The sequence below is a fragment of the Saprolegnia parasitica genome (assembly GCF_000151545.1).
Source record: "Saprolegnia parasitica CBS 223.65 unplaced genomic scaffold supercont2.7, whole genome shotgun sequence".
NCBI classification, from domain to species: Eukaryota; Oomycota; class Saprolegniomycetes; order Saprolegniales; family Saprolegniaceae; genus Saprolegnia; species Saprolegnia parasitica.
In genome coordinates, this window is record NW_012156401.1 from 184,814 (window position 1) to 211,374 (window position 26,561).

General features: G+C 58.6%; 15 protein-coding genes across 15 annotated transcripts; 8 read left to right on the forward strand and 7 right to left on the reverse strand.

The window, feature by feature from the left end:
• Positions 1–2,195: 2,195 nt before the first annotated feature.
• On the forward strand, positions 2,196–3,929 carry SPRG_02758 (hypothetical protein; the record flags this gene model as incomplete). Its single annotated transcript, XM_012341345.1, has 1 exon — positions 2,196–3,929. The coding sequence occupies one exon, from the start codon at positions 2,196–2,198 to the stop codon at positions 3,927–3,929; it is 1,734 nt and encodes a 577-aa protein (XP_012196735.1).
• A 632-nt stretch (positions 3,930–4,561) lies between these two features.
• On the reverse strand, positions 4,562–7,323 carry SPRG_02759 (hypothetical protein). Its single transcript, XM_012341346.1, has one exon. It carries the CDS (start codon positions 7,266–7,268, stop codon positions 4,602–4,604), a length of 2,667 nt encoding a protein of 888 aa, XP_012196736.1. The 5' UTR covers positions 7,269–7,323; the 3' UTR covers positions 4,562–4,601.
• Positions 7,324–7,610: 287 nt separating this feature from the next.
• Positions 7,611–8,111, forward strand: SPRG_02760 (hypothetical protein; the record flags this gene model as incomplete). The annotated part of the gene is made up of 1 exon (XM_012341347.1): positions 7,611–8,111. The coding sequence occupies one exon, from the start codon at positions 7,611–7,613 to the stop codon at positions 8,109–8,111; it is 501 nt and encodes a 166-aa protein (XP_012196737.1).
• A 409-nt stretch (positions 8,112–8,520) lies between these two features.
• Positions 8,521–10,046, reverse strand: SPRG_02761 (hypothetical protein; the record flags this gene model as incomplete). Its single annotated transcript, XM_012341348.1, has 2 exons — positions 8,521–9,471; positions 9,549–10,046. 2 exons carry the CDS (start codon positions 10,044–10,046, stop codon positions 8,521–8,523), a joined length of 1,449 nt encoding a protein of 482 aa, XP_012196738.1.
• Positions 10,047–10,479: 433 nt separating this feature from the next.
• On the forward strand, positions 10,480–11,164 carry SPRG_02762 (hypothetical protein; the record flags this gene model as incomplete). Its single annotated transcript, XM_012341349.1, has 4 exons — positions 10,480–10,587; positions 10,645–10,742; positions 10,786–10,841; positions 10,929–11,164. 4 exons carry the CDS (start codon positions 10,480–10,482, stop codon positions 11,162–11,164), a joined length of 498 nt encoding a protein of 165 aa, XP_012196739.1.
• A 535-nt stretch (positions 11,165–11,699) lies between these two features.
• Positions 11,700–13,293, forward strand: SPRG_02763 (hypothetical protein). Its single transcript, XM_012341350.1, has one exon. The coding sequence runs from the start codon at positions 11,709–11,711 to the stop codon at positions 13,203–13,205; it is 1,497 nt and encodes a 498-aa protein (XP_012196740.1). The 5' UTR covers positions 11,700–11,708; the 3' UTR covers positions 13,206–13,293.
• Positions 13,294–13,633: 340 nt separating this feature from the next.
• SPRG_02764 (hypothetical protein) lies at positions 13,634–14,387 on the forward strand. Its single transcript, XM_012341351.1, has 3 exons — positions 13,634–13,828; positions 13,876–13,988; positions 14,038–14,387. Exons 1-3 carry the CDS (start codon positions 13,644–13,646, stop codon positions 14,346–14,348), a joined length of 609 nt encoding a protein of 202 aa, XP_012196741.1. The 5' UTR covers positions 13,634–13,643; the 3' UTR covers positions 14,349–14,387.
• Positions 14,346–14,763, reverse strand: SPRG_02765 (hypothetical protein). The gene is made up of 2 exons (XM_012341352.1): positions 14,668–14,763; positions 14,346–14,629 (listed from the first exon to the last, which is right to left on the reverse strand). The coding sequence occupies exons 1-2, from the start codon at positions 14,724–14,726 to the stop codon at positions 14,404–14,406; spliced, it is 285 nt and encodes a 94-aa protein (XP_012196742.1). The 5' UTR covers positions 14,727–14,763; the 3' UTR covers positions 14,346–14,403.
• A 648-nt stretch (positions 14,764–15,411) lies between these two features.
• On the reverse strand, positions 15,412–16,430 carry SPRG_02766 (hypothetical protein). The gene is made up of 6 exons (XM_012341353.1): positions 16,409–16,430; positions 16,215–16,349; positions 16,054–16,162; positions 15,837–16,001; positions 15,669–15,777; positions 15,412–15,612 (listed from the first exon to the last, which is right to left on the reverse strand). The coding sequence occupies exons 2-6, from the start codon at positions 16,337–16,339 to the stop codon at positions 15,446–15,448; spliced, it is 675 nt and encodes a 224-aa protein (XP_012196743.1). The 5' UTR covers positions 16,340–16,349; positions 16,409–16,430; the 3' UTR covers positions 15,412–15,445.
• Positions 16,431–17,471: 1,041 nt separating this feature from the next.
• Positions 17,472–18,382, forward strand: SPRG_02767 (hypothetical protein; the record flags this gene model as incomplete). Its single annotated transcript, XM_012341354.1, has 2 exons — positions 17,472–17,995; positions 18,025–18,382. Exons 1-2 carry the CDS (start codon positions 17,496–17,498, stop codon positions 18,380–18,382), a joined length of 858 nt encoding a protein of 285 aa, XP_012196744.1. The 5' UTR covers positions 17,472–17,495.
• Positions 18,383–18,895: 513 nt separating this feature from the next.
• SPRG_02768 (hypothetical protein) lies at positions 18,896–20,250 on the forward strand (the record flags this gene model as incomplete). The annotated part of the gene is made up of 2 exons (XM_012341355.1): positions 18,896–19,765; positions 19,822–20,250. 2 exons carry the CDS (start codon positions 18,896–18,898, stop codon positions 20,248–20,250), a joined length of 1,299 nt encoding a protein of 432 aa, XP_012196745.1.
• Positions 20,251–20,360: 110 nt separating this feature from the next.
• Positions 20,361–21,208, reverse strand: SPRG_02769 (hypothetical protein; the record flags this gene model as incomplete). The annotated part of the gene is made up of 2 exons (XM_012341356.1): positions 20,955–21,208; positions 20,361–20,930 (listed from the first exon to the last, which is right to left on the reverse strand). Exons 1-2 carry the CDS (start codon positions 21,003–21,005, stop codon positions 20,361–20,363), a joined length of 621 nt encoding a protein of 206 aa, XP_012196746.1. The 5' UTR covers positions 21,006–21,208.
• Positions 21,209–21,732: 524 nt separating this feature from the next.
• On the reverse strand, positions 21,733–22,262 carry SPRG_02770 (hypothetical protein; the record flags this gene model as incomplete). The annotated part of the gene is made up of 3 exons (XM_012341357.1): positions 22,138–22,262; positions 22,052–22,087; positions 21,733–22,005 (listed from the first exon to the last, which is right to left on the reverse strand). Exons 1-3 carry the CDS (start codon positions 22,246–22,248, stop codon positions 21,733–21,735), a joined length of 420 nt encoding a protein of 139 aa, XP_012196747.1. The 5' UTR covers positions 22,249–22,262.
• Positions 22,263–22,542: 280 nt separating this feature from the next.
• Positions 22,543–23,202, forward strand: SPRG_02771 (hypothetical protein; the record flags this gene model as incomplete). Its single annotated transcript, XM_012341358.1, has 4 exons — positions 22,543–22,635; positions 22,682–22,728; positions 22,772–22,960; positions 23,004–23,202. Exons 1-4 carry the CDS (start codon positions 22,564–22,566, stop codon positions 23,200–23,202), a joined length of 507 nt encoding a protein of 168 aa, XP_012196748.1. The 5' UTR covers positions 22,543–22,563.
• Positions 23,203–23,843: 641 nt separating this feature from the next.
• Positions 23,844–26,513, reverse strand: SPRG_02772 (hypothetical protein; the record flags this gene model as incomplete). The annotated part of the gene is made up of 2 exons (XM_012341359.1): positions 23,844–26,428; positions 26,474–26,513. Coding segments are annotated over 2 exons (2,566 nt in total), but the record flags the coding sequence as incomplete, so codon positions are not given.
• Between the last annotated feature and the right edge of the window lie 48 nt (positions 26,514–26,561).

Below are 26,561 nucleotides of genomic sequence, written 5' to 3' on the forward strand. Positions count from 1 at the left end.
GTGAGGGCGTCCAACGGTCTGAGAAGGGAAGCGTATATGATAAACAAACTCAGATGCGGACATGTGCTGCGGTTGGTTGCGGACAAACATACTAGTTCAGGGTATGGCTCACTCACCAGCCGATGCCTATCGCGCTTAGTGGCACGGTACAGGTCTCCTGTCTTTAGATAAAACTGTTTTAGTAACGTGGCTGCGCCATTATTCTGCGCCTCAGTGTTGTGTACCCACATCTGCGCTCGAACCAGATAGAGCAGCTAGGAGCTCAGCCTGGTCGCTGCGCTCCTGCTGATCGGTAGCAACAGAAGCGGCATTAGTACGATGCTCGTATATTGTCTTTATTGAAGGGGAACGACCTCAAGTTAAATGCCTCATAGAAGGGTGTTGAAGCGACCAGTGTATAGTGCAACGGATTGCTAACGTACGCGTGGGTACTTCTTACGCATCGGTTTGCTGCCCGAGATGGTATGTCGTAGCGTGGGACAATGCGGGTATCTGATGGAGTAAGAGGTGATATTCAATATTTTTCCTCTTGACGCAGTCTTACCGGAACACAAGGATCAGCACGAGAATCATCCGTTTACGGCAGGCTAGCGGCTGGCATTGGAGGCGTTTGATGCGGGGTCGCATCGTCCAGATGCAGCTCTACTCAGGAGAAAACGTGGCGACAACTCTGCGACCCTATTGTCGTTGAAATGAGTTTTGAGGTACATTTAATCCTCTCGGAGGGAAATCCTTGGTTCAGCTGTCCTGTGCGAGCACTACTTCGTTATTACGAGCGTTGTGGCGTCTAGAAGACGCAATTTACATCGCAACCAACATGATCGCGACCAGCTATGCACATCACTCCTGAATACTGTGATGTTCAAGAGCAAGTTTGTACCCACATCTCGAATCAGATCCTAGTGATCAAAAACCCATGTGTTTATCCATGTGGCGTTCGAAGGTAAATCGGCGCCGTGATGACGTCACACCGACTCCGTGTACCTCGACCATGAAGTGGTAGAAGATGCTTGGGTCCTCTGGAGAAAAGCTCGCGACGCAGCGATCCGGGTGAGTCGTCGCGGCAAGCCACACAAGTGCGCCATAGTGTGTGGATTAATTTAAGATATATGCGATGCTGCCCTTGTCCACTGTTGGCGCCGCGTTCAAAATATGGCGCAAATGCAGCGCGCACGGTTGTCGCTCGACTGACAAGAGCTTGCGGCGAGCTTTTCGGCGAAGATACTTGTCGCGTTGGCGGTCTTGCTCGAGTTCTCGGTTGTCAGCGTACCGCTCCCGCATGCGCGCCAAGATGGACGCGCGGTTTCTTGCATAATAGGCTCGATAGCGTGAGCGATGCGCCTCGGCGTTGGTTGCCTTCTTCATTTTTATCGAGTGGACAATTGCACTGTGATGGCGCCACAATATTTACTCTCGATGCGCCACCAGGTGTCTGTAGCGCCACGGCGATTCATGGGGCCTACTGTACCGGTACGTACATACATAACCAGACTTCAACTTTTTGCCTCTTGTGCTCAACAACTGCCTTCTTCCCCTACCCCTTCCTTACCCGAATGTGCGAGTCAATTAGAGCTCTGCTTCGCCTGTATAGAGCGCGATTTTACTGGCGCTCGGCCCTGCCAAAAAGTCGTATCCCGCACACCAGACGTATTTTTCAATGGCATCGTAGAAACCCTGCGTGGTGTGACGAGGGCCAAGGCGCAGTGCGTAATTGAGCAAGTCCAACCGCCCGAGGCGGCGCTGGTCACATCCTTGGCCTCGTACTTTTCGTCTCCTAAGCGGGCCTCCAGCAGCCGGTGCGACCCGTGTACGCGGGTGGAAAACCTGTAGCTGATCGGTGGCATCGCCCACATTGAACACAGCGACCAGGCTGAGCTCCTAGCTGCTCTATCTGGTTCGAGCGCAGATGTGGGTACACAACACTGAGGCGCAGAATAATGGCGCAGCCACGTTACTAAAACAGTTTTATCTAAAGACAGGAGACCTGTACCGTGCCACTAAGCGCGATAGGCATCGGCTGGTGAGTGAGCCATACCCTGAACTAGTATGTTTGTCCGCAACCAACCGCAGCACATGTCCGCATCTGAGTTTGTTTATCATATACGCTTCCCTTCTCAGACCGTTGGACGCCCTCACGGCTCTGAAACGCCGATCCTCACATCGAACGATTAGGCTCATTTTCACATTTGCCCAGAATGGCGCAGCCAGTGCAGAGCAAGTTGGACCTCGAGGAGCGCGTCTCCTACATCCAATCCAACGCGCACGACAAGGACGCCAACGGCGACGGGTATGCTGATGCCAAGACGCCCGGCGAGCTCGAAGACGGCGCGCTCGTCGAGGGCGGCGCGCTGCACCTCTTTTCGCGCGAAGCCTTTGGTCTCTTCTCGCAGTACGGCGCGATCGGTGTCATTTACGGCATGATCCCGACCTTGGTCTACCCGCTCTACACGGTGTACCTCGGTATGGAAGGCTACCAGACCGCCTCGTACGGCGTCCTCGTCACCACGGGCTGGTCGTTCAAGGTCTTCTTTGGCATGCTTTCGGATTGCGTGCCCATCATGGGCTACCGCCGCAAGTCGTGGATGCTCATCGGCTGGACCCTCACGATGATCGCCCTCGCTATCATGACATTCACGCCGTTCGGCAAGCCGTTCTGCGACCGCCGCTTGACGAAGGACCCCAAGGTGTGCGAAACGGCCACCACCAAGCTCTCCACGAGCGACCTCGAGGCCTTCTTCGACTTGGACGCGCCCAACCGCGGTGCGCTCTTCATCATGATGAGCATGCTCGTCTCGTTCGGCTACGTCATCGCGGCCTGCGCGTCCGATGCCATGGTTGTCCAGTACGCGCAGCGTGAGCCCGTGGCCATCCGCGGCCGTGTCCAGACCGCCATCTACGTCGTGCGCACGATGACCGGCGTCCTCTCGCAGCTCGTTGTCGCCTTCTTCCTCAACGGCAAGGTGTACAAGGGGTCGTTTGACTTTGCCGTTGGTCCCAACGTCATCTTTGGCATCTGCCTCGTGCCGTGCGTCTTTGTCGTCTTCACGACCATCTTTGTGGTCGTCGAGAAGAAGACGCCGCGTGTCCCGTTTGGCGAGTGGGCCAGCATGTTCTGGACCCTCCTCCAGAAGCGCGTCTTGTGGCAGATTTGCGCGTTCCGCTTTATCAGCAACTGCTTCCAGTCCATGGGCGCGACACCGGGCGGTCCTTTGGCTGCGTACTGGGCCCAGGTCGAGCCGCTCAACGACTCGCTCTCGGGTGTCTTTGGCAGCTTGATCTTCTCCGGTATCCTCGTCGTCGTCGGCAAGTGGGGCCTCAACTGGAACTGGCGCTGGACGATCGCGCTCTCGTCGCTCGGTGTGATTGCCATTGACAGCTTTGTCATCTTTATGACGATTTTTGACGGGTTCCGCAACCAGTGGTTCTTCACGGGTGTCGCGCTCGCCGACAACGTGCCGGGCGGTGTCCGCTTCATTGTGTCCACGTACTGCGCCGTCGAGATTGCCGACATTGGCAACGAAGGTGCGACGTACGGTCTCGTCACGACGATCTCCAACCTCGCGTCGCCGTTCGCGTCCGTCATTTACAAGTACATCAACTCGTACTTCAAGGTCTCGGTCAACGACATCAAGTCGGATACGCCCGAGATCCGGTGGGAAGTCGCGTACTGCTACATCATCTCGTTCAGTTGCAAGGTCGGTGCGCTCTTCTGGCTCTGGATGCTGCCGCCGCAGAAGGCTGCCATGCAGGAGCTCAAGAAGCGCGGCGGCAAGAGCAAGCTTGCGGGCGCCATCTTGATCTTCATGTTCTTTGGCGCGCTCTCGTTCGCGATGACGAGCAACATCATGGCCATCTTCCCGTCGACCAAGTGCTACCGCATCGCCGGCGGCAAGGGCACGGTCAACGGCTCGTGCATCGTCAAGAAGTAAGCCCAAGACGCAGAAGTTTGTGCCTCTGCGCGTGTGTCCAGTGTCGTCTCTTTAATTCCTGCGAATGTATCCTTGTGATGGTTCACTTTTGTTTTGTGAGTGTGTGGCATCGACCTGGACATGACAATATTCTCCATAAAGATTGGCCAAAAGATATGAACGCAACACCCTTACTGGTCAGTTTGGCCCGCTCACACTGTTTTTTGGCCAATTAGAATCGTTGGCGCGGCGTCCAGGAAGCTGGGCATTGAACTCGAGCGTATACTCGCGGAGAACATCAACCCAGCAATGGGTGCTTGCGGATTGATGCTGCTACCGCGTGACCTTTTCTCGACAGTAATGCTCTGCGTACGACTCGATATGGCGGCTCGTAGAGTCTCTAGTTAGCCACGGTCTTCCAGTGCGTCAGCCCCAAGGGATTTTTAAATCTCATGGTCTCTTGGTCAGCCCTGAGGGACGCCGCAAGCTTCTCGGACGCACGACCGGCACAAGTACAACCAAATGAAAACCCAAATAAATCATCCTGGAAACGCTGCTTATCTCGACCAAGCGAGGGTGCGGCCATCGTCTATCCACTCGGCGTATACTATCCATTCGCCATCCAATAGTATCCATCCCAGATGAAAATGGAGTCGTGGATACATCATGTATATTCAGCGCCGAGCAAGAGGCTTACAACGGAACGCGGACCCGACTCGCGCTGCCAGTTTCGTCGACGACTTCAACGACATAGTCACTGAGGGGACCGTCGACACGCTGTTGCAGCACCGAAAGCGGGTAAAACATGCTCCGCGGTGGCGTCGTCGACCGCTTCGGATCGTGGACGACGGCGACGGCGACGAGATCGGCACCCACGACGGCGTGCAACACCAGCATAAAGTGGCCGTCGGGTGCGACGACTTCGAGGTGGTCGGCGCCCATGTCGACGGCGTCCGTCACCGTCACGTCGTCCTGACGCACGCAGTCGTGCAACGGCGCAAACGTCACCTGCACCTCCGATTCGTTGTCCATCGTCATCGAGAGAATTGCGTCGCCGGTCGGGGCCCCGAGGCGCTCGTACACGTCTGTGAGGCGGCCATAGAACGCACTGCAGCGCGTCTGCGCGTGCAGACAGACACCGACAATCGTCGCGTCGTCCAATCCACTTCGGCACACGTCGACTTGAACGAGGGCTTCGCCGCGCTGGAGGAGAAAGAGCGACTGCGACGGCGACAACGACGCCGTCTCGGCAAGCGAGCGCACCGCCGAGAGCGCGAGCCGGCCGTTGGCAACATCGATTTGAACACCGGCAAGCGCATCCTCGCGCACCGAGGTCGGCAGCGTCGGTGGCGGGTGCAGGCTGATGCTGGCCGGTGGTGCGCCCCGGGGTGCGGGACCAAAGTAGGCGCCGAGCGTGCCCAGGTAGTGGTGGCCGTGCGACCCGTAAAACCCCGTGATACACGCATCGGTCGCGCACACAAAAGCGTTTTCAACGCCGTCGTCGCCGCCAAACCACGGCGAGATCCGCCGGTTCGTGTGGAAGCGCAGTGCGTGGATCCATTCGCTCGAGCGCACGTCGACTTGGATAATGACTTCGTGCGGCAACAGCGAAAAGACGTGCTCGTCGTCCGAGCAGTAGTAGCCGTCCCGGCACTTGTTTGCATACTCCGTGGCCGACAGCGTCTTCAAGCTTGCAATCGCGTCCGTGCACGTGAGGAGGATCGCGCCCACGTGGCCTCTCGGCGTCACAAAAGCGTCTTGGTCGCCGTCGTTCGAGCCGAGACCAATGGTCGCAAACGACCCAGACGCCGTGCTCGCTGGCGCGGGCGGCGGCGTCAAGCTGAAAAGCGTGTTGAACTGCTGCAACAGCTGGTCGGCCATGCTCGCGACGGGCGTGGTCGACGTCTCGGTGGCCGTCGGCGCTCCGGGGCGCGACGCATGTGGCGGCAAGGGCGTAAAGTACGCACCGAGACTCCCGACGCCGGCACTCGACGACGTGCCAAAGAGCGAGTAAAAGTGGTGTCCCGGCGGCGGCGTGAGCGTCTCGAGGCCGCCGCCCCGCCCACCAAAGAAGCGCGTCGTGCGCAGGTTCGTGTGGAAGCGCAGAGCTGCAATTGTCTGGCCCTTGTTCGACACGGTCACGTCGATCTGGAGGATGTACTCGTTGTCCATGAGCAAAAACATGTCTTGGTTGCCGCTCGCCGAGAGGCCAGCAAAGAGGAGGTCGTTGAGCGCGCCTTGGCTCAGAATCTCAATGTCAAGCACGTGCGACGCGTCGGCGTGGAAGAGAAAACCAGCGACATCCGAACGACCGCGGTAGTCGCTGCCAAACGGAATGTGGCCACCGAGGCCGACGGGGCCCCGCAGCGGTCCGGGCCAGAGCACCTTGGGCGCAATCGTAGGCACGCGCCCCGAGGCGCCACACACAAACGGACTCTTTTGCAGGCGCAAACTCGACGCTGCGTGCCAGTGGGCGCGAAGGCTCGAGGCCGTGTCGACGCCAGCATAGTTGACAAAGAGCTTGCCGTCCGGAAAGGCTTTCGCGTACGCGGCAACGCGTGCATTGGGCTTGCGCGTGTAGACACTGAGAAGCTGATCGATCGCGTGGCGACCGGCGGGCAGCGCCATGACGCCATCGCGCGTGTGGCCCAAGCCAAACGCATGGCCGAGTTGATGGAGTCCGTTGCTGAGCGCGGCCGTGTACTGGTCGTTGTCGAGGAAGCTCTTGTTGAGGCTGCCGACGCCCTCCGGCCACTGCGCCACGTTGGGCATGCCGAGCACGACCAGCGATGCATACCGGTCCGTGCACGTCTCGTCGCTGAGCGATCCGTCGAGAAGGACTAGGTGCGTCGTCGTTGCCAACGTCGACGCGTAGTCGGGCAGCGCCTTGATCGCTGCGTCCACGTGGCTGGCGTCCAGCGCATGCACGAGCGGCTGGCCGTGCTCGTCCACCTGGAGCGAGAACGATGCTGTGCCGGTCAAGGCGCCAAACGCGGTCTGCAGGACGCTGGCGAAGAAGCGGACCTTGGCAAGGTCGGCCTCGGTGCGACTGGCGTCCGACGCCAAGTACACACGCACGTGGTGCGTCGCCGGCGCCGGCGCGTAGTCGATCGAAAGAATGTGGTACGTCTCGGCAATGTTGATGCACACCTCGTGCTGGCCAACGCTCGGCAGCGCGAGCAGCGCCTTGAAGCGGCCGTCGTGGGTGACCGGCCACGCCGAGGCTTGGTCGTCGACGTAGATCTCGGCGAGGACGTTGTCAGGCAGCTCCCAGCTGCAGTGGAAGCGGCCCTCCATGAGCTTGAGCGGGTACCGCGCGTCGTCCGCGCTCGTGATCTCGATCCGGGCTTCGTCCTCCATCGCCCGACTTCGTTGACTGCGAACTTCTCTGTCCGTTGCAAGATCTTGGTCACGTTATAACCCTTGTTACAGCCTGTTTTACCTGGGTATAACACGCCGGACCCCGCGAAAATACATATGGCACAGGGTCTTGCCACGTCATACCTCCCAATATTGATATTTGAAGCCAGCGCGAGTGTGCGCGGCCCAGACCTCTCGAGCGCGCGCCCAAGGACCTCATAGCCATTGTACCACTAGCGACAAGGAGTGTCACGGCCAGCTACATGATCAAGAAACGCGAAGACTTCGAGGTTGACCAGGTGTTGGTGCCAGCTCCGACGCGTGGGGATATCCCCACTGGCGATGCCGCGCCTCGACTACGCCAAGTGGCTCAACGCCACACCGCGAGTAGAGCTTATGGTGGACAACGTTGGCGTCATGGACCTCTCGGGCGTCCTCGCTTTCTGCGACGCTGTGGGAGGTAGCACCAAGCCGCACCAGCTCTGGCTCGGCAACGTCGCCAGCGTGGGCGATTTCCACGGTCGACGTCTTCCCTCTCGCCTGCGCATTTTCGAGTGGCACCCCCACGATCAACGCACCGCTGGCGACTATTTCAACGACGCAATGGCCCGCGACGTCGCCTACGCCCTGGATCTGCAGCGTTTAGGGCGCTCGGGCTGCGACTACTTCGGTCAATTGCTTCTCAACCACGGATTCTCGCACATGAAGAATTTAGAAGTGGACGACAGTGCAGGGCAGGATAACGATACGCTGCTGCTGCTGCTCGTTGGTCTCGCGCAATTCACGTTGCTGGCCAATCTCAAGCTTCCCGAACACTACTTTAGCACCTACGGCGTTGGCTAACTCATTCCTGCGCTCGTGCCATGCGCAAGCCTCACCGATCTTGATCTCTCGGACAATGCGCTCAACGGGCAAGGGATGGCGGTGCTTTTGCACAGCCGTCGCTAGCTTGTACTATGGCTTTCACGACCGCCGCCTTCCCGGAGCTCGTGCATCTTTCATTGCCACTAGGCAGGCGTAGCACACGAATACGACATGTTCTCCACCGTAAGAAGAGCACAGTGTGCGATAATGCTTTCAGTGCATATATATGTATCCTATCGGCACAGTGATTAAGGATTGCTGCGCTGATACATTGATATTTTTCGCGGGACCGCGGGCGGGACTGGGATATTGTGAAATGAAGACAATGTGGATACAAATTGAATATATAATCCAGTGCGGGAAGGCTTTTCGATGCCAGAAAGGCCATTTACATGTATACAACGCACTGGCGTTTGTCGCCGCGCGGGCCAAGTGCGTTCTCGTCAATCAACTGCGCGTAACGGGCCATGGTCGCCGCGTCCACCGGTCGCGCCGGGCGTAGCACGATCGTAAAGTGGCGGTCGGGCAGCTGACGCGCCTTGTCGATGAATGCTTCGACGTCACCTTGGTGCCAGTAGCCTTGCATCTGGATCGTCTGCAGATCGTGGGCCGCTGCGTTGAGTGTCGGCAGCAGACCAAGGATGCTCTTCATGTCGAGTCCGTGCTCGGAGACATCAAGATGCGCAAGGCACATGAAGTGCGGGATGCTCTGCAGTAAAAACGCGAAGTCTTTCGCCGACATGGTTTCGTCCGTGAGGCCAATCGCCGAGAGCTGGAGCACCTTGAGGGACTGGAGAAGTCGCAGCGCCTTGATGAGTTTGCGCGCCGTTTTGCCGTAAAAACCAATTGTCTTGAGGCGCAGCGACGAGAGCTGCAACATGTTCTGTAGGAACTCGAGAAACAGCGGCACGGTGTCCGCGTCTTCGTCCACAAACACCGAGTGGAGCGAGAGCGACGTGAGCTCTTCGAGCTCCTCGAGAAGCTCTTCGTGCTCTAAGAGCGTCTCGAACTTCTTGCAGCTCAAGTGCTTCAGCTGCGGACCGTCGGCGAGCGCATTGAGAAAGTTGCCCCTGCCGTCGTCGGTGACTTCCTCCAAGTCGTCCGGAATTTCCTCGCCGTCCCACTCGAGCGACGTCAAGTTCGCAGGCAGACGCCACCCGTGCAAGAACTCGTCCTGAAAAAGACTCACCCTGTTGAGCGCCAGCGTGGTGAGAGTCGCACTGGCAGAGATCGCGGCGCAGAGCGCAAGGCAGAGCGGGGTGCCTGGCTCCACGGCGAACGCCAGGTTGCCCAGCTTCAAGGAGACCACGGGCGCTGTTTGGAGCCAATGGGTGAGCCGCTCGCACCATTCGGCCGAGAGGGACGTTAAGTCCCATGATCCACCGCCGCAGAGCGCGATCGACGTGAGGTGCGCACGTCGAAGACGACGCCGTTGAGAGCGACGAAGCCGCGGCCGCGGGAGACATCCGTGAGCTCGAGGCTCTCGAGATGCGTGCACGAGGCAATCGTCGAGCGGAAGACACGCAATGCCGCCTTGTCGGCGCCATTCAAGATGAACGTGAGCGAGGTAATGTTTGCCGCCACGTCGGCCACGACCGCCACGTCGTCGCGTGTAGCAATCGAATGGCCAATCACAATGCGAGGACCCAGCGCGGTGGCATCGGCGAGGTCTTCAATCGTCGCGATGTCAAGCTTCGGGCTAAGCACGGTGATCGTGGGCCACGCCGCCGTAATGCTTGGTGAGGTCGAGAGACGCGAGACGGACGCGAATGCCGGGGTCTTGGCCTCCTCCGGCAGCGCTGCCAAGAGCGAGGTGACGTCTTCGGAACTCGACAACAGGTCGGCGATCGCCCCGGTGATCTCGGGCAGCAAGACGCCGGCGTTGGTCGATCGGGTGCGATGCGCGGATTGCATTCGGAATTGACACGCCGTGGACCGGCCACCGCATTTCACCTCTGAAATACAATGTATTAAGTTTAGAGGTATGACGTGGCACGCCACGCGTTCACCAAGATAAGAACATTTCTTATTCGTGTGATACGCGTGCCTGGCTTTGTCAAAGGCGACGTTGTGGGAATGAAGGATTCCCACAGCTGGGGAAAGGCGGCGGCCGCGAAAGCCTCGAGGCGAGCGACGGTTCTGAAACGGAGCTTTTGAAACGTGGTGCTGTCTTGGAGCGCGTCGCAGAAGACGGGGATACCCGGTAGGTCCAAGGCATGTACTAATACGCACTTTCACCGGCTTTGATCGTGATGGGTCATGATATACCACACGACTGACTTATACAAGCGCTTGATTCAGTAGCTCGACGCATCGCCGGCTGTTTGCATGAAAGCTGAAGGACCTTATGTTTGACTCCATGCCCAGCTCGCCGCTCCATCTGCAGCTCTGTGATGAGGTTTCGTCGGGCGCGACGCTCTCAACGCTGGCGCTGAATGTGAGCTTCTCTGCTCGCGTGTTCTTGTGCGGCCGGCGCTTGCCAATGCACTTGACGACGCTCGAGTGAGCGAAGGCGGACCTTGTGGACAACCCGGACAAAGGCGGGAACAACTTTGCGAATGCCCTTGCAACTGGTCCACAGCTGGAGCACCTCAGCTGCGAGAAGTTTAAGTTAAAGCGCTGTTGCGGCGGCTCGACTTGGACTCGATCACAGCGAAGCGACGCTGGCCAAGATTCGAGGTCTCTCGTCGCTCGAAGCGACAGACGTCGGTCGGGGAGGGTTGAACCGAGAAACCTTTTGCGGTTTGTAGGCAGCATGACGCACCTGACGTCATTAACGCTTGGCCAACTTTAAAGGCCGGTACGCACGCAACCTCGTCACGGTGCTCTCGCTTCCGCGCCTTGCGGTGCTGAAGATCACTCGAAACTCCATGTACGATGCGGAAGTGGTGTATTTGTTGCAGCACGTTGCCCGCCTCTCGGATCTCGATGCCTCCAAGCACAACGTGGACACGAAGAGCATCATTGACATCCTTTCGACGCTCAATGTCGCAGGCTACGGTCTGGAGGCGATCCGACTGCAAGGCTTTTGAAGAAACGACGGAAGCTCGTTATGCGCGCTCGATGGTTTAGAACGAAATTGGACTGCGTCAAGGCGTTCCGCACTGCACTGTATAGTCATGTACAGGTTATTCACACACCACTGACCAACTTTCTATCGCTTACTAGCACTTGTCCTGCGCACAGGTGTTGCCATAGCACGACGGAATCGGGTGATGTGTTGAAGAAAAATGCTGAAACCACATTGATCGACCTGGGCAGAAGAAGGAGTAGCAAAGCGCCTTTGTCAAAGCTGGCGTCGGATCGTTACTTGCGGTGAGATGCTTAGACCACCATATTGGTGGCCATGCATCGCAGTCGCTTCCTGCGTTGCCAGTGTCGTGTAAGTTTCCTGAATGCAAGGGATAGTATAAGAAGTGCTTGTGTTTCCTTGCCTGAATCCAAGATCCCAGCGAATAGAAAGTGCCAATTCGATCTCGGTCATGTGCATCGATTTGGAATACACCGTGCTCTCTCAGCGTGCCACGTCATTCCTCTTAATATTTATATTTATTTTGATATTTTATAGTCGTACCAATGGCAGCGCCAGCGCAGCGGGCCCGTGGCGACGACCGCGGTGTCTTGGCGCCCCAAGTCGCCGAGACGATTGCGATGCTCATTCCGTGCGCTGCTTCGTGCCAGCGCTTTGTGACAGCGCTCCCAGCCTCGGCTACGACGTCGGCGCTTGCGAGCCTCGCTCGGCTCTACGCCGCACCGGCCGTCGACGTCGCGTGGCCCAACCTTGTCGTTCGCGGCCCGAGCCTCTCGAGCGCAGCCTCCAACGACCTCGCTGCCATTGGAGCTCTGGCGCCAAAGAGCGTCATTGTCAGCTACAAGATCAAGGAGCGCTCGAACCTCGAGGTCGTGGCCGGCATTGCGCCATGGATCACGCAGATGACGTTCCACCTCGAAGGCGACGCGCCCGACGCAGCCACGTGGGCGTACTATCGAACGACGCTTGCGTCCTGCCAACGACTTGAGACGTTCGTTTTTCTCGATGACACGGCCGGTTACGGTGCGCTTGGCGGTGTCTTCTTGGAGCTGCCGCGCCTCACGTCGCTCACGCTGGGCGTCTACTGCGGTTACCGTGGGCAGCGTGAGTGCCACGTCACACCCGACTTTACGGTGCGGCTGACAAAGTGGCTGCAGACGCGGCCCGTGACGCACTTGGCCATGGACTTTCTCTGGCTCGGCTTGGACCCGGACTCACCGCGGGTCCTCGAGCTCTGCGACGCGATCTCCAGCAGCACGACGCTCACGACGCTCAAACTCAACAACGTCGACATTTTTGAAAACTTTTTGAACGGGCGGCCGCTGCCTCAGCACTTGAAGCGCCTCGATTGGGACGTCGATGACTGGGAAGCGACCAACCACACAGACGCTGGCTGGCGCAACTTTGTCAATGCCCTCATCGACGGCCCGCAGCTCGAGCACCTCGGCTGCAAGCAGTTTGAGCTGCTCCTGGAGCAAGATGACGTCATCGAGATGCTCGAAGGCCTCTCGTCTCTTGAAGCCCACTGCCTGGGCTACGACGTTGCGAGCTTGATGGACCTCTTGGACCTTCTTGGCAACATGTCGGACGTCAAGCAGCTCGAGTTCAAGTGCGCCAACTTTGAGGGCGACGCGCCGCGTGTACTGTTTGCTGCCGCGCTCAGTCGGCCGCGCCTCGAGACGTTCGGAATGTCCATGGCTCTGCTGCTAGCGGAAGAGGTTCGCGTCTTCTTCCAGGCGGTGCCACAGTTGCCACATCGGTCGTTGAAGCACGTTGATTTTTCCCACCACCACTTGACCGTGGCCGATGTTTTGGCGATGCTACCGACCTTGAACGCGGCGACACAGTATCTTGAAACTGTTCAGCTCCAAGGCTCGTGGCACACGGACGAGCTGGCGGCGCTTGCGACTGCCGTCGGGCAGCTTCCGGACCGGCACTTTGCGGTCGTGCCAAGTGCGCGGCTCGCGACACCTGCATTTTTCGCGCAGTGGCGTGATTATGTGCACATGGTAGGCTCGCCGCTGTGCCTTCTCTGCATTTGAAGGCTCAAGTCAAGTACAATGCATTGCGAAAACGATTTCAAGAGTACATAAAAAGCTCTTTATATGAACCGTTGGCGAGTTGCACCGACGACGCCTTTTCAAACAGAGGCGACGCACAGAAGCGTCACCATTGCAAGCGGACTAGTACGCTGGACCGAAGCCTCGTTTTAGACAGAGACGGGACGTCGCGCGTTGACCTTGTGGGCACGTAAAACCGAAGCATTTCGATCCTGTCACAGCCTGCCACGTCATGGATCTGGCAGGATCTTGCTGCGAAACACGAATGAAGCAGCAGCTTCTTCCAGCAGCAAGGACAGGCCATGCCTGTGTGTCCTGTCGACGTTGGCGTCAACACATTACACTGTCTGTAAACACTGTTTCGTCGAAACGGCGATCGGCGACTAGAAAAACGCCACTTTGAAATATTCCCTGTCCAAGATGGCTCTGCTTGACGTGGCAGCCGACGCGGTCGCCTACTGCGCCGAGACGCGCCTGCGCATCGGCCTCGTCTGTCTCTATGAGGTCGTCGTCACCGTCGCCATCAACGTGATCGGGCAGGTCTACGTCGACGGCGCCGCGACGGCCCACGGCCGCATTGCCGACCTTCCGCTGCCCGACGTCCGGTAGGCGCTCTCTCTTCTCATGGCCTTACAATGAGCCTCATCGGTAGCTTTGGCTACACGCCGGTCGAGCTCCACGATCTGTACGCGTCCATGGGTCCGGTGGCGCGGCGCAACTACATTCTCTTTGAGCTCTTTGACATTTTTCCGTACATGCCAGCCTGTACGCCGATCCTTTAGCGCCTTGGATGCGAAGCGTTTGCGGTGTGTAGACGTCCTCCTGCTCTCGACGCTCATCACTGCGGGCTACATGCGGCTGCGTCGCCCCGTCTCGCTGCTCGCGTACCTCCCGTTCCTCTCGGTGATCGCCGACCTCATTGAGAACTCTGCGCATATCTTTACAGCGCACGCCTTCATGCCGCAGCAGAGCCTGCGCGATATGAATTGGCTCCTCGCCGCCTACACGGGCGCGGCCGCGAACGAGCTCAAGTGGGTCACGCTCGTCGCGTCGGTCGGCGTCTTGCTCGTCACGTGGCTGCGCGTGTTGTTGTTGGCGCCACCGTCGCACCTCAAGGCCAACTAGTAGAAGTTCCTATGCCTGCTTATAGTAGTTACAAGGGTCTGTGCTTCTGCGTTGTCTATGTCGCGCTGAACTGAGAAAGCATTTGCGACACGAAACACTCGGACGTCTCGCGGGCCGAGAGCACGAGCGGCTTCTCGTCGGCGCGTGTCGGCATTGAAATGTGCAATTTGCGCAGCGCGTCCGGCGAGAGCGATAGACGCGGTGTAGCGTCGCGGCTCAGCTCGAGGTCTTTGGCGCGGGCGGCCGAGAGCCTCCGGCGCGGCGAACAGGGCCGGGACCCACTGCACGCGGTGAGTATATGAGAGTATGAAGCGTCTACCTGTCGTGCTGCAAGTGGAGAGCGACGGCGAGCGAGAGCGGAGATGCGAGGTCGACCATGCGAGAGTGCTTAAATCAAATGACTTGGCTCAGCGAAACCGATGCTTTTTGTCTGATTGGCCACATTGGGCGTTGCCAATTGGCCGTTGACCGGTAGTTGATGTTGAAATGAGGTATTTAGTACTCTGCGATGATGGCGCGTCGACAGTATCGACCACGTTCGGCATTTGTGACGACTAGTGCGCGATCCAGGCGACGGCGATCAAGGTGTCTCTGGCGGTGTGGGCTCGCGTTGGAGCCGAGGGCTTCAAACCTAGTCTGTCGCGGAGGGCTCTTGGCCAACATGATGGTCGCAAGCACGAGAATGCGAAGCGCCAGCGGCACTTCCAGTAGCAGCGAGTCATAATAACAACGCAACGTTGGGTCGCGCGCCGAGAGTACCATATATATGAGAGAACCGTTCTAGGAACGAGCGCGTATCGACTCAACGGGTCGTATTTGTCTCTACTACCCCATTTGCTACTGCCCGGTACTCTGTGATGAGAACTCGAGCATTGCGGGCCGACCAAGCGCTGGCTAGCTATACGACGGACTATAGTCGCTTCCGATGCAAGCGTGTATCATGTAGACGCTGTAGTCTTGAGAGTAATAAATCCAGCAGAGATAGCCCCAACCCTAGCTGTTTCCATCCATGCCAAACCGTCCGTGATGGCGCAAGTAGAAAGGGCCGCAAGACCCAAGAATAGGTAGAAGCGCTCCGAGGGTGATCGAGGATTGTTCTATTCTTCAACATCGTCATCGAACGTGTGGTCGCAAGGGCCGAAGCGCTCCGACTCATAGTTGATGTAGGTCGTGAGGCGGTTCGAGAGCTTGGACTCGAACGTCGGGACAAACCCGCTGGGCACGAGCTTGAGTTCGTTGAACATGACCTTGTGCATCGCGCCCGCTACATCCGAAACCAATGTTGTCACTCGTGTTTGCAAGCGTGTTGGTATAACGTACAGTTGATAAAGGTGTTGGGCGTCTTGAGCACTTCGACGCCGTCCACCATGTCGACTTCACGCGAGATGAGGCGCATCGTCTTGGCAAACCCACGCAAGCACTGCGACGTCTAGAGCAAAAAATGAATAAAAAATGCTACAAACCGAAAAGTTGTCATCCGAACCGTACCAGGTACGGTGGCTCCACGAGCACATAATCAAAAAAATGGTGAAACTTGGTGTCGACGTCCAGCGGGTTGTTGTAGTCGTAGAACGCAAACGCATCGCCGTACTTGTCACCAAACCGATGGTCGTACTCGAACAAGTAGACGTTTTCACGCTCCGGTTCCATGGCCTGCATGCCACACCATCGCATTCAACGATATGCAATTTGCTCGTTGATATACCTTGAGCGCCTTGAAGGCCGCGGGGGTGCTCAAGAACGCGATCGGACCGCCCTTGCTCTTCTCAAGCGCCTCGAGCGCCAGCGCGTCGCCCGTCTTTTGGTCGTACCAGCTACATTTGATCGCCATAAGCATCATGGACATGGTGCGCACTCAAGCCGCACAATTGCGAGAGGCGAAAGTCCTCCGAGACGTCGTCGTCTTCGTCGCGGACTTGGACCGCAGCGAGGTGCGCCTGGAGCGCGGCCAGTGTCTCAGGCGAGAGATCGGAAGCGAGGAGAGCGTCCATTTGTCAAGAGCTACGGATCTTTCTCGTCAGCTGCCTATGGCAGGAGGCTGCCAGCACACACGTACGCACCTTGTGAAAGTGCAAAGTCGTCTGATTTGATCTATTTATGGGACCGCGACGGCGTTTTATTGTCCAATGGTTCGGATGCACTCTAAAATACATATCTCACAGTATGATATACGAGAGGTTTACACGTGTGAATTGACTTTTCACGGTGGGAAACGAGATCGCATGCATTCTCAGAAGAAGGAATGATGATGATCGCAACGCTGGCCTCAGCCGCCTTTCAGACAGCCTGGCGATAGCCGGAAAGGTTATTATCCATGAGTGAACCCAATGCACTGCACGAAGGAGTCGAGCTTACGTCGTTCAGTGAGGGCAAGCCGTGTGTGGGCTTGGGCTATTTCCACATTCTTCTGTATTGCCATCAAACGATGACGCTCTTGAAAAGCAGGAGCTACTATACTACAGTGGCTTGCCCATCGACGTCGAGAAGGCGCATGACTCTGAATGTGGAGGCGCGCAGTTACCATGTAGCATAGAAGCGGCGCTTGCCCGACCCAGACGCAAGGTACGTCTCGGTCGGACTCCACGACGGACTGTAAGGGCTCTGGGGAAAACACGTTTTGCTGTGTGTGGCTTTGGTGGCAAGACACTGGCATCCAACGTGCACCCAAGTCGCGTGTCAGATCTGATACGCGCTGACACACGCACCACGTTGCACGCCTGAATCAGACGCCATCTGCTGCTTCGATGCGTTCGAATATGCACGCGAGGAACGACCGGCTCTGAGCAATGCAGACACTGTGGCTCATGCCTTGTTCTTGGGCCTTGGGGCAGCTCAATCCCGTTAACCTTGACTGCACTGCTGCGTGACAATGGGAACCCTGGTCGGCGCACAGACAACCATTGGATTTAACATCTCGAAGATCGACCGGCGTGGCAGCCATTGCAGCACCCAGATATTGACGCGTCTCCACTGGAGGAGCCTTGTCGGTCGGTCGGTTTGCGTCTTCATGCCAGGAATCAGATGTCCCGTCCACATTATGGATACAAACGCCGAGAGAAAAGTGCAACAAAACCATGTGGGCAGCGCGGCTCGATCTGGCGGCCACGTGCACATTCGATTTCTCACCAGAAGATTACCAGCACGAAGATGCGCTCCCTCGCTGCGTCCATGCTCCTTGCCTCGGCCATGACCGACGCAGCCCTCGTCGGCGGCTGGGCCAACGCCACCGTTGCCGATGTCCAGAGCCTCTACCAAGAGGCTTCGATCCTTCCGGCGAGCTACCCGAGCAACGGCTGCCCGCGCGTCTGCGCGACCACCTTTGTCTCTGCCTCCAAGAAGGTCGTCGCCGGCATCCAGTACAAACTCGACGTCCAGGGCTGCGCCGTCAAGACCGAGGCCGCGACGACGTCGGGTTGCGCCTGCACCGAGGCGGCGACGGGCTACACCATCTCGCTCTTTGCCCGGCCTGGCAACGAGACGCTCATCACGCGCATCGTGCCGACGATCTCGGGGGGGGGCTTTCGGACGACCCGGCCGGCCTCGTCGGCGGCTTCTCGACGCCAACGGCTCCGACCACCGACGACGTCGCGCTCTTCTTCAACGCGACACGCGCCGAGGCCAACTACGTGGGCGCCGCCGTCGCCCGCGTGTGCCCGACCGACATTTTGACCGTCAGCAAGCAGGTCGTCGCGGGCCAGAACCTCGTGTACAGCGTCAAGGGCTGCGCGCTGCCCAAGGCATCGCCCGAGTCGTCGCTCACGTCCTGCAACACGACGTGCGCGACCAAGGACACGAGCAGCTACCAGGTCAAGGTGTTTGCGAGCCTCATGGGCGGGTTCGAGGTCAGCGGGTCGCTCCAGGCCAAGGTTGACGGGACCTTTGTCTCGGCGACGGCGACCAACGGCAGCAGCGCGGGCAGCGCGATTGGCGCCGGTGGTGCGATGACCGCAGCACCGACGCCCAAGCCGTCCGGTGCAGTGCCCACCTCGGTCGCGCTTGCTTCGCTTGCGGCCGCCGCTGTCTGCCTTTACTAATCGCAACTACTGCCTAAAGTTACTACACTCTGCTCGCTATTTCCAATCTGGTAACCCACACCGATGTGACTCTGGTCCAGCACTCTGGTCAACGTCTCTGGCCTACCTCTGGTCCAGTACTCTGGTCAAGTTAGTACACTCGTCAACCAGTACGGTGCCTCTTCCGTGTCGTCGCAAGCGCTACGTAGTAGGTAGATATACTCATAAACTACTCGTTGCACTCATCGCGGCATCGTGTCCCTCGGGCTGCTGGGACGTTGTTTAGTTAGTTGATGTGCGTCTGACTCTTAGTCGGTGCATCGAACTCCCAGCTGCGCGCAACACGCGCAAACTGGCGATCTGGAAAACTCGATATATTTTAATCCCATCCACTCACCACCATTTTTAATTTCAAGATTTAATGAGGCATAGTTGTATTCAATAAAGCGAGAAGAAAACAATTTAAAACACTGGATTGTGGTATAAACAATAGCGCTTGCACAGCATTTCCGAATCTTTCCCGACGAAACAAGCATGGTCGCGCTGCGCATGCTCCTACCCGCGATGGCCGTCGCGTCCGCTGGCGCCGCCACGCATGGCCTCGTCGGCGGCTGGTCCCAAACCTCCATTGAAGACGCCAAGCCCGCGCTGTACGGCGCCTTCCAGAACGCGAGCTCGGCGTTCGTGTGCGTCACGGGCATCTCGTCGGTCCAAAAGCAGGTCGTCGCCGGCATCAACTACAAGTTCCACGTCGTGGGCTGCCCCGTGAACAACAAGGCCAAGACGCTCGAGTCGTGCCCGGCCACCTTTTGCCCGCCGACCGATAAGGACCAGATCAACTACGAGATCGACGTATTTGCGCCGCTAAGCTCGAACGCGTTTGAGCTCAAGGCCGTCGCGATGGAGGACGCGCCGCCCGAGGTGCTCGTCGGTGGCTGGAAAGAAGGCGACATTGACGACGCGGCCGACGACCTCTACAATGGCCTCTCGCAAGAAACGTCGTACAAGAACCACAACACGGCGCATGTCTGCGTCACGTCGATCGAGCACGTCCACCAGCAAGTGGTCTCGGGCATGAACTACCGCTTCGATGTGCTCGGCTGTCAAGTGCCCAACGCGGTCGCAGCCACGCGCGGCTGCAGCTGTGCGTCGTCATCGGCCTTCAAGATTGGTCTCTACGCGCAGTCGTGGACACATACGTACGAGGTGCTCTCGGTCGAGTCGGCGGCGCCGCTTGCCGGCAGCTGGAAGCACGCCGAGATGAACAGCGAAGCCAAAGACGACTTTTATAACGCGCTGACGAACGACACGTCGCACGCCCATGTCTGCGTCTCGTCGTTCTTATCGGTCGCGAGCCAGGTTGTCGCAGGCACGCAGTACCGCTTCAACGTCGAAGGCTGCGCCGTGTCGTCAGCACTCGGCACGGGTCCGACCTGCCATTGCGCCCGAACGCGCTCAAGTCGTATCTGATTTCCATCTATGTGCAGCCGTGGACGCGTACGTACGAAGTGATCCACGTCTACGAAGAGTCGCAGCTCCTCCAGCTCGTGACGCAGTGGATCAGCGCCAACGACCGCAACCAGTTTGGCGACGCAAAGGACACTTCATACCTCGGTGGCACGCCGCTCATGAACGAGCTAACTGGTGAGAGCATGACGCTGCTCGAGTACGTGACCCAGCAACATCCGGACTTGCCGTGGCTCGCCGACAAGCAGGTGGTGTCGCTCCGCCTCAACCACGCTGCGATCTCGTCTGTGGACGCCGCCGCCAAGCCGCTCGCCGTCATTGGTCTCGTCGTGAGCTGCATCCTCGTCGTCTCGCTCGTCGTCCTGCACAAGCACTCGCGTCAGCGCACCAAGACGTACGAGCAGCTGCAGACCGAACATTAAGTCAACCCTAACCCCAGTTAAATGTTCCTTTTTTGTCAACGTTGTCTGAATTGCGACAGATACTGGACATCATCTCTTGGTCGCGACGGAGATCGACAACGCTTTGTTGGCTAGAATAGCTTGGCGGCCGCTGCGCGGATCTCCGAGACAAGGTCGGCATGCGGCAGCTTGGGGCGCGTCATCTTTTTCTTGGCACATGGTGGCTTGCCAAAGAGGTGGCTGCAGTCGTCGCCGGTGGCCATGGCGAGGTTGTAGCCGTTCGTGACGCGCGCTCGCAGCGCGTTGCACACGAGGTACACGTCGATGCGTAGGTCGTCGCCACGTGGCGAACGACTGAGCCCGACGCCGACGTTCTCGCTGAGCTTGGTGGTAATGTCCCGCCACTGCGTCCCGTCCATCTTGGTCCACGAAGCGAGGATGCCGCCGTTCTCAGCGCTAAGGTAGAGGCCGTCGCCAGCCGCCGACGTCGAGAACATCGTCTTCCCGTTGGCGTAGTTGACGAAGCCCGCACCGTGGCCGTCAAAGTTGAGCAGAAGCGATCCGTCCTTGTAGGTCGCGTAGATGCGCGACGAGCCGTCGGCATCTCGGTCGACGGTCGCTGCGATGGCGCCATTGGGCCAGCGTGCGAGCGCCGAGCCGTCCGGTCGAATGTGCACACCGGTGACGGTCGAGCCAGGGTACTTGAAGCAGTACTCGGCTTGCACCGGTGGTGGGCAAGCGGAAAGGACCGGCTTTGGTGCCAGGTACGCCTCCATGTCGAGGATATCGTCGTCTTCGTCGCGCTTGCCAGCGTCTACTTGGTTGGCGTCGTCGACAGTCTCGGGCTGTGGTGGTGGCAGCTCGCGAAGTGTTTTTCTGGTCTTCAAAGGCACTTGCACAGATGCTTTCTTGGTCGGCGGCTTGGTAGCAGCTGCAAACACGGGAAGACCGCCGACGGCATCGGCAATGGACAGCGCTGTCACGGAGCCTCCCAGCATGGCATCGACAGTCGGTGCACCGTCCAGCGAAGGCGTCGATGATGGCATGTAGTCTTGAATCGGGTAGCTCTCGAGGTCGAACGGAAGCGGTGACTTGTGCGGTTTCTTGGGTTTCAGTGGCCCCCGTCGCGCTGGGACCATCGGAGGGGACGGAGCCTCGGGCATGCTTCTGTCCTCTGTCTCGTGGTCAGTGTTGTTGTTGCTACTGCTGGGTACGTGTGGTGTCGATGGGGGTGCGACCTTGCTAGCTCGCCCTTTCTCGGTCCCGCGCCTGTTACTGGCTTTGGCCTCGCTGGTCAACTTTACGCTGTCGGTGCTACTGCTCTGCACGAGCCGCTCGAACGCGCGACCTTCGGCGCTGGCACGAAACGCCATAGCGCGCTGCCGTACATCGTCGGTGACGTGCATGTTGTTGAGGCGGCGAAGGGACGGTAGACAACTAATAAGGTACAACCTACGATAAAGTGTTTGCCTATTGGCTCGAACAGAGCAGACATCGGATAACCTACTTGTACGAGGGCTCCTTGCAGCATGGATTCGGCTCCAGCACGAGTATTTGGAGCTCCGAGAGTGCCTGCAAGCGCGGCAGCTCGCAGAGCTCGATGCGATTGTGGTCGAGCCATAGCTCTTGGAGCTGCGAGAGCTTCTCCAAGACAGAGCCGAGATGCGCAATCCGGTTGTGCCCGGCCTTGAGTGTCCGCAGCTGCAATAGGGGTGTGACCCCGCTCAACGACGCGAGATGGTTGTGCATGACGTTGAGGACGCGGAGATTTGTAGCCTACATCATGTGAACGGTTGGTACGAGGGTAGGAGGCGCTTCGTACGGCGTGGAGGCTTGTCAAATCCGTGAGGAGGTTGAACTAGGCAGCAGTACGAAATAGAGACGTCGGATTCTCCTTATCGTGTCTACCGAGACGTTGAGGTGCTGGACGCGGCTTATGACGAGTCCCTCGACAGTGTCAATGGACGTCAACTGCTCGTCGACGCAAATGACTTCGACCTCGGCCCATGCCACCTTCATTCTTAGAGTTCGTTTGCAGTTACGTGCATAAATGCAATGAGCCGGCCAAAGGATGCTACCTCCTCGGGCAGCTTTGGCGGCGGCTTCTTCCTTCCCGCACAGCGCTCCATGCATTGCAAAGGCGGCTTCTTCACCTCCGCCAACGCGACAGGTCACCCGACGACCTTGCCGCCGTCGACAACCAATGGCCGCAGCAAGCCAGTCAAGCCCCGCCCCCCGCACGACACAAGGGACAGCCCCCACCCGTACGCACATCCAGCATTAGCGATCTCACGGCTCAAGCATGCATCGTAGCAAGTGAAAACTCGGCGGCCGATGAACCAAGAGACCCACGACGACCAGCCAACACTGCCCCACCTGGATGGCAACGTCCATCACAAGTACGAGGTACAGACCCTCGCGACACGCGGTGGCACAGCGCCCTTGCGTACAGATAGCGATGCAAGAGCTGCACTCGATCAAGGGCCAGCTCCACACGAGGTAAAGTCTGATATGTGCATCTCTGCGAAGCAACAAGACGTAGTCTTCCAATGCCAACGCCAGCCATCCAAGAGCCGCGTGCAAGCGCTGTCGAGCACGAGCCGCCGTCCCCCGAGAAGAAGCTACAGATTGCCGAAGCCGTCATTCGGAAGCTCTACAAGAAGAACCTCGACTTGGAGAAGGCGCTGGCCGCGACCAAAGTCCAAGCCGCCGCTTGCCCTGCGACACCGCCGTACGCTCGTTGCTTAATTTGTTCTTTGATCGGAGAGCGATAGGACGTCGACGCTGGTGCATCCGCCAACGGTCTCGACGGTCGAGGCGATTGGCACTAAGAAGGACGAATACCTCCAGTTCCTTGCCGCCGAGCAAGACAAGACGATCCGAGAGCTGCGTGCCAAGGTGGACGAGCTCCTCAAAGCGCGCCCCGAGACCGTAGGCGACGAGCACACGCACTTGATTCAAAACCTCAAATAGGTCGAGACCAAAGCGAATGCGATCCCTCGACTCCAGAAGCGGCTGCAGGTCCATCGCTTCCTTTTGAAAAAAGATATGAGACATGCGTAGGAGGCCGTTGACGAGTCCAAGCGACAGCGCACCAACTACTTACGCATGAAGCAGAGCTACGACAAGCTGCTCGTGCAGCGCACGCGGACGCTCTCCGGCAGTGCCGACGTTGGTCATATTTCCTGACAGTGCATATCGTGAGCCATGCACGTAGGTCGACAAGCAGGCGCGCGCGATGTTAAGCCTCATGGAAGAGCGCCTCGCGGCCGTCGAAGGCGAGCGCGACCAAGAAGCCATGCTCTTCAACATGAAATTGTACCCCAGGCAAATGAGACCGACGACTGACCGTCGGAGGCGGGTAGATTCGAGACGGAAAAGCAAAACTGCGACGCATACGTGGCACAAAAGATGCTCCAAGATGAGATCAGCAACGTGGTCGATGGGGTCCGGGAGCGCGATGCGATCGACGACCAGATCGATGTAAGATTGACAGTGACACGATCGTGCGTCATGACCCCGATGGTCTAGAAATGCATGCTCGGTGTCTTTGAACGGCTGCACCAAGTCGAGCTCGAAAACGTTCAGCTCCGCGACCGACCCAATGGACCAAGTGGACCGGCTGTATAAATAAGATTCAGCACGTTAAACGACGAAGCGCGATCGCATCTGCTTACGCAGTGGACGTACTAAAGTGCGGCGAGGCCGCGTCGGTGCGTCGCAATGGCGCATGCCGCATCGGACTTTCGTTCTTGAGCCATACTGCTGGGCGGGGTCGCATCAAATGGCCCGTGCAAGCAATCATGGGCACGGCAGCAAACACCAAGACCAAGCCCATCCAGACGTGCCAGTCCGTGCCAAACTCGGCCGTGTGCGACGGTAGCGGTGGCAGCGAGGTGGGTGCTTGGTCCTTGCGGCACTGTCGTGCGAGCTGGAGCATGTCGCGAAACTCAAACTCAAACGTTGGCGTCGTCGCCAAACGCTGCTGCCACACGACCACGTCAGCACGACGACGGCTCAAGGTCGCTGCGTCGCGCTGCCACATGCGTGTCCAGGCCTCGAGGTTCGATGCCATCGACGTCCAAGGCAGGTTGAAGTGCTTGGCAAGCTGCTCAATCGTTGCCTCGGAAAAGTCCTGGACCACGTGAAAGGACGCATCGGCTTGGGCACGCGCGCCGTTGATTGCAGCCGTGTAGTCGTCCACAAGGCGCCACCGGCCAGCAGCAATCGCGTCACTCTGGCGACGATACGCATCCAGTTGGGTGTCTCCACGGAGGTGCAAAGCCACGCTCGTACGCAGCGTTCCTACAGCCCGGGCCGTTGCTTCGAGGAACGACTGGCGGCTCGCCAAGCCGTCCGTGAGCCGCTGCAAACGTGGTGCAACGGCGTCGAGCTGCATCGCCGCGACATGGTCACGGCAGCGCAAGCCGGCAAAGCCCAGAGCGACAAACACCATGCACGGCACAAAACGGCGAAGCACATTCAGCCAGAGATACGCGTCGAGTGGGCGAGGAGATGCTGTAGGTATTGCTGCTGTGGGCAAAGCTGCGGCGTCGTCCACCTCTGGAACCGAAGGGATCTCGGTCGACAGCGGCGACAATGACCCTTGCAGAACGTCCATGACGAGGCCGTCCAAAAGACGATCGTTGGACTCGTCGAGCCGAAGGTTTCCCGAAACATCGAGCATCAAATCCTCGGCGTCGTCGTTGAGTGGTGTGCGTGGAGCCGCGTTCGATCGCGAGCTCGTTTTCACAAGGTCGTCCACAGAGTCGACAGAAACAGGCTCCCCAAGCGCCGACGACGTGCTGGCTTTATCGGCATCCTCGTCGAGGTCGAGCTCGGCAATAGACGCCGGCGTCATGATGCTCAGCACCGAAATGTCGCCATAGTACCCTGGCGAGATCGCATCGTCAACGTCCGAGCCCGAAAACACGTGATCGTACTCGCTTGACGACACGTCCAACGACATGCTGGTAGCGGCTGGCACGTTTTGCATCTCGTCGGCGGCATCATCCGTCGACGCGTCGGCCGCGTCTTCCATGGCCTCGGCAGCAATAGCACTGCCATCCATGCCAAGCGCATGCATGCTCGACTCGGATTCCTCGTCACCGCGCTCCTTGTGCTGGCTTGCGTCATCGGTGACAAACCCATCGCCGATGATTGCGTTGATCGCAGACGCAGACCACTCGCTGTGTTCGAGATTGCTGTTGGTGATACGCGCGTGCTCGTTCGAGGACGTGCTGGCGTCCTCCGACGAGAGCGACGGACTGGAATGGGTGACGCTCTGCGGAGATGCGGGGCTGAGGTTGTCAAAGGTCGGTGTCCATGGAATGGGATACGCATGGGGCACGAGCGTCGCAGGAACCTCCCAGGCCTCTTCGACAAGATCGTCATGTGACAGCGCATCATCGTCTTGACCACGCGACTCGTTCAACGCCTCGCCACCGCAGCTCTCTTCGTCCAGCTGAAAGATCGCAATGGTGTCGTCGTCGGCCCAGAGTCTCTCTTGCAGATGCCGGGCGTAGGCCGCACTGGGAGAGGTTTCTCTTACGCGCGTCGTCGGAGGAGCGTCTTCCCGTCGTTCATCATCTGGCACACCCGCGTCAAACTCGTCGCAAGTCTCGGGGCCGACGTCGTCGCTGCACCCAAGGTCGTCGCCGTCCAGGGCACCGTAGAGGTCATACGACTCGCCATCTGCATCGTCATTTTGTCGCCAGTCTTGGGCCATGTCCACACCGTCATCGAGCTCTGCCGGTTCGTCGTCGTCATGGGCATCAGCTGCAGCATCGGTATTATAGTCTTCGCGAGAATGCTCGAGGTCGTCGTCCTCGTCGGCCCGGAGGTGGTCGGGCACGTCGTCGTGAGCTTGCACGTCCTCGGTCGCATCTTCGACTTGCCGTATGACGTCTGGCGCAATGGTGTCTTCCTTGTCCTCGGTCTTGGGCTCCATGTCGGGGAAGCTCGTGTAGCTGGCGCAGAGAAGTGGGGCCTGCTTGGCCCGCTTGATCGCCAAGAGCTGCTTCTGGACGTGGACTTGCATCTCGCGCGACGCTTGCAGTCGGACGGCGCTGAGGTCGATGAACGTCTTCCTCGTCTCTGGCCGTTGGTGATGCACCCGTCGCAGTCGGGCCACGTCGGGTCCCATCCTTCTCGCGTCGGGTCCCATGCCCTCGGTCGGCCGCAGAGGCAGGAACGGTCCCTTGTCCAGCATGAGCACGATGACCCTCACATGCAGCATGTCTACCTGCTTCCCTCGCCGCCATGCGTCCATCTCTTCCTCCATCAGAGAGGGCAAGTGATATTACTTGGCGGGAGCGGACCCAATATTTCAA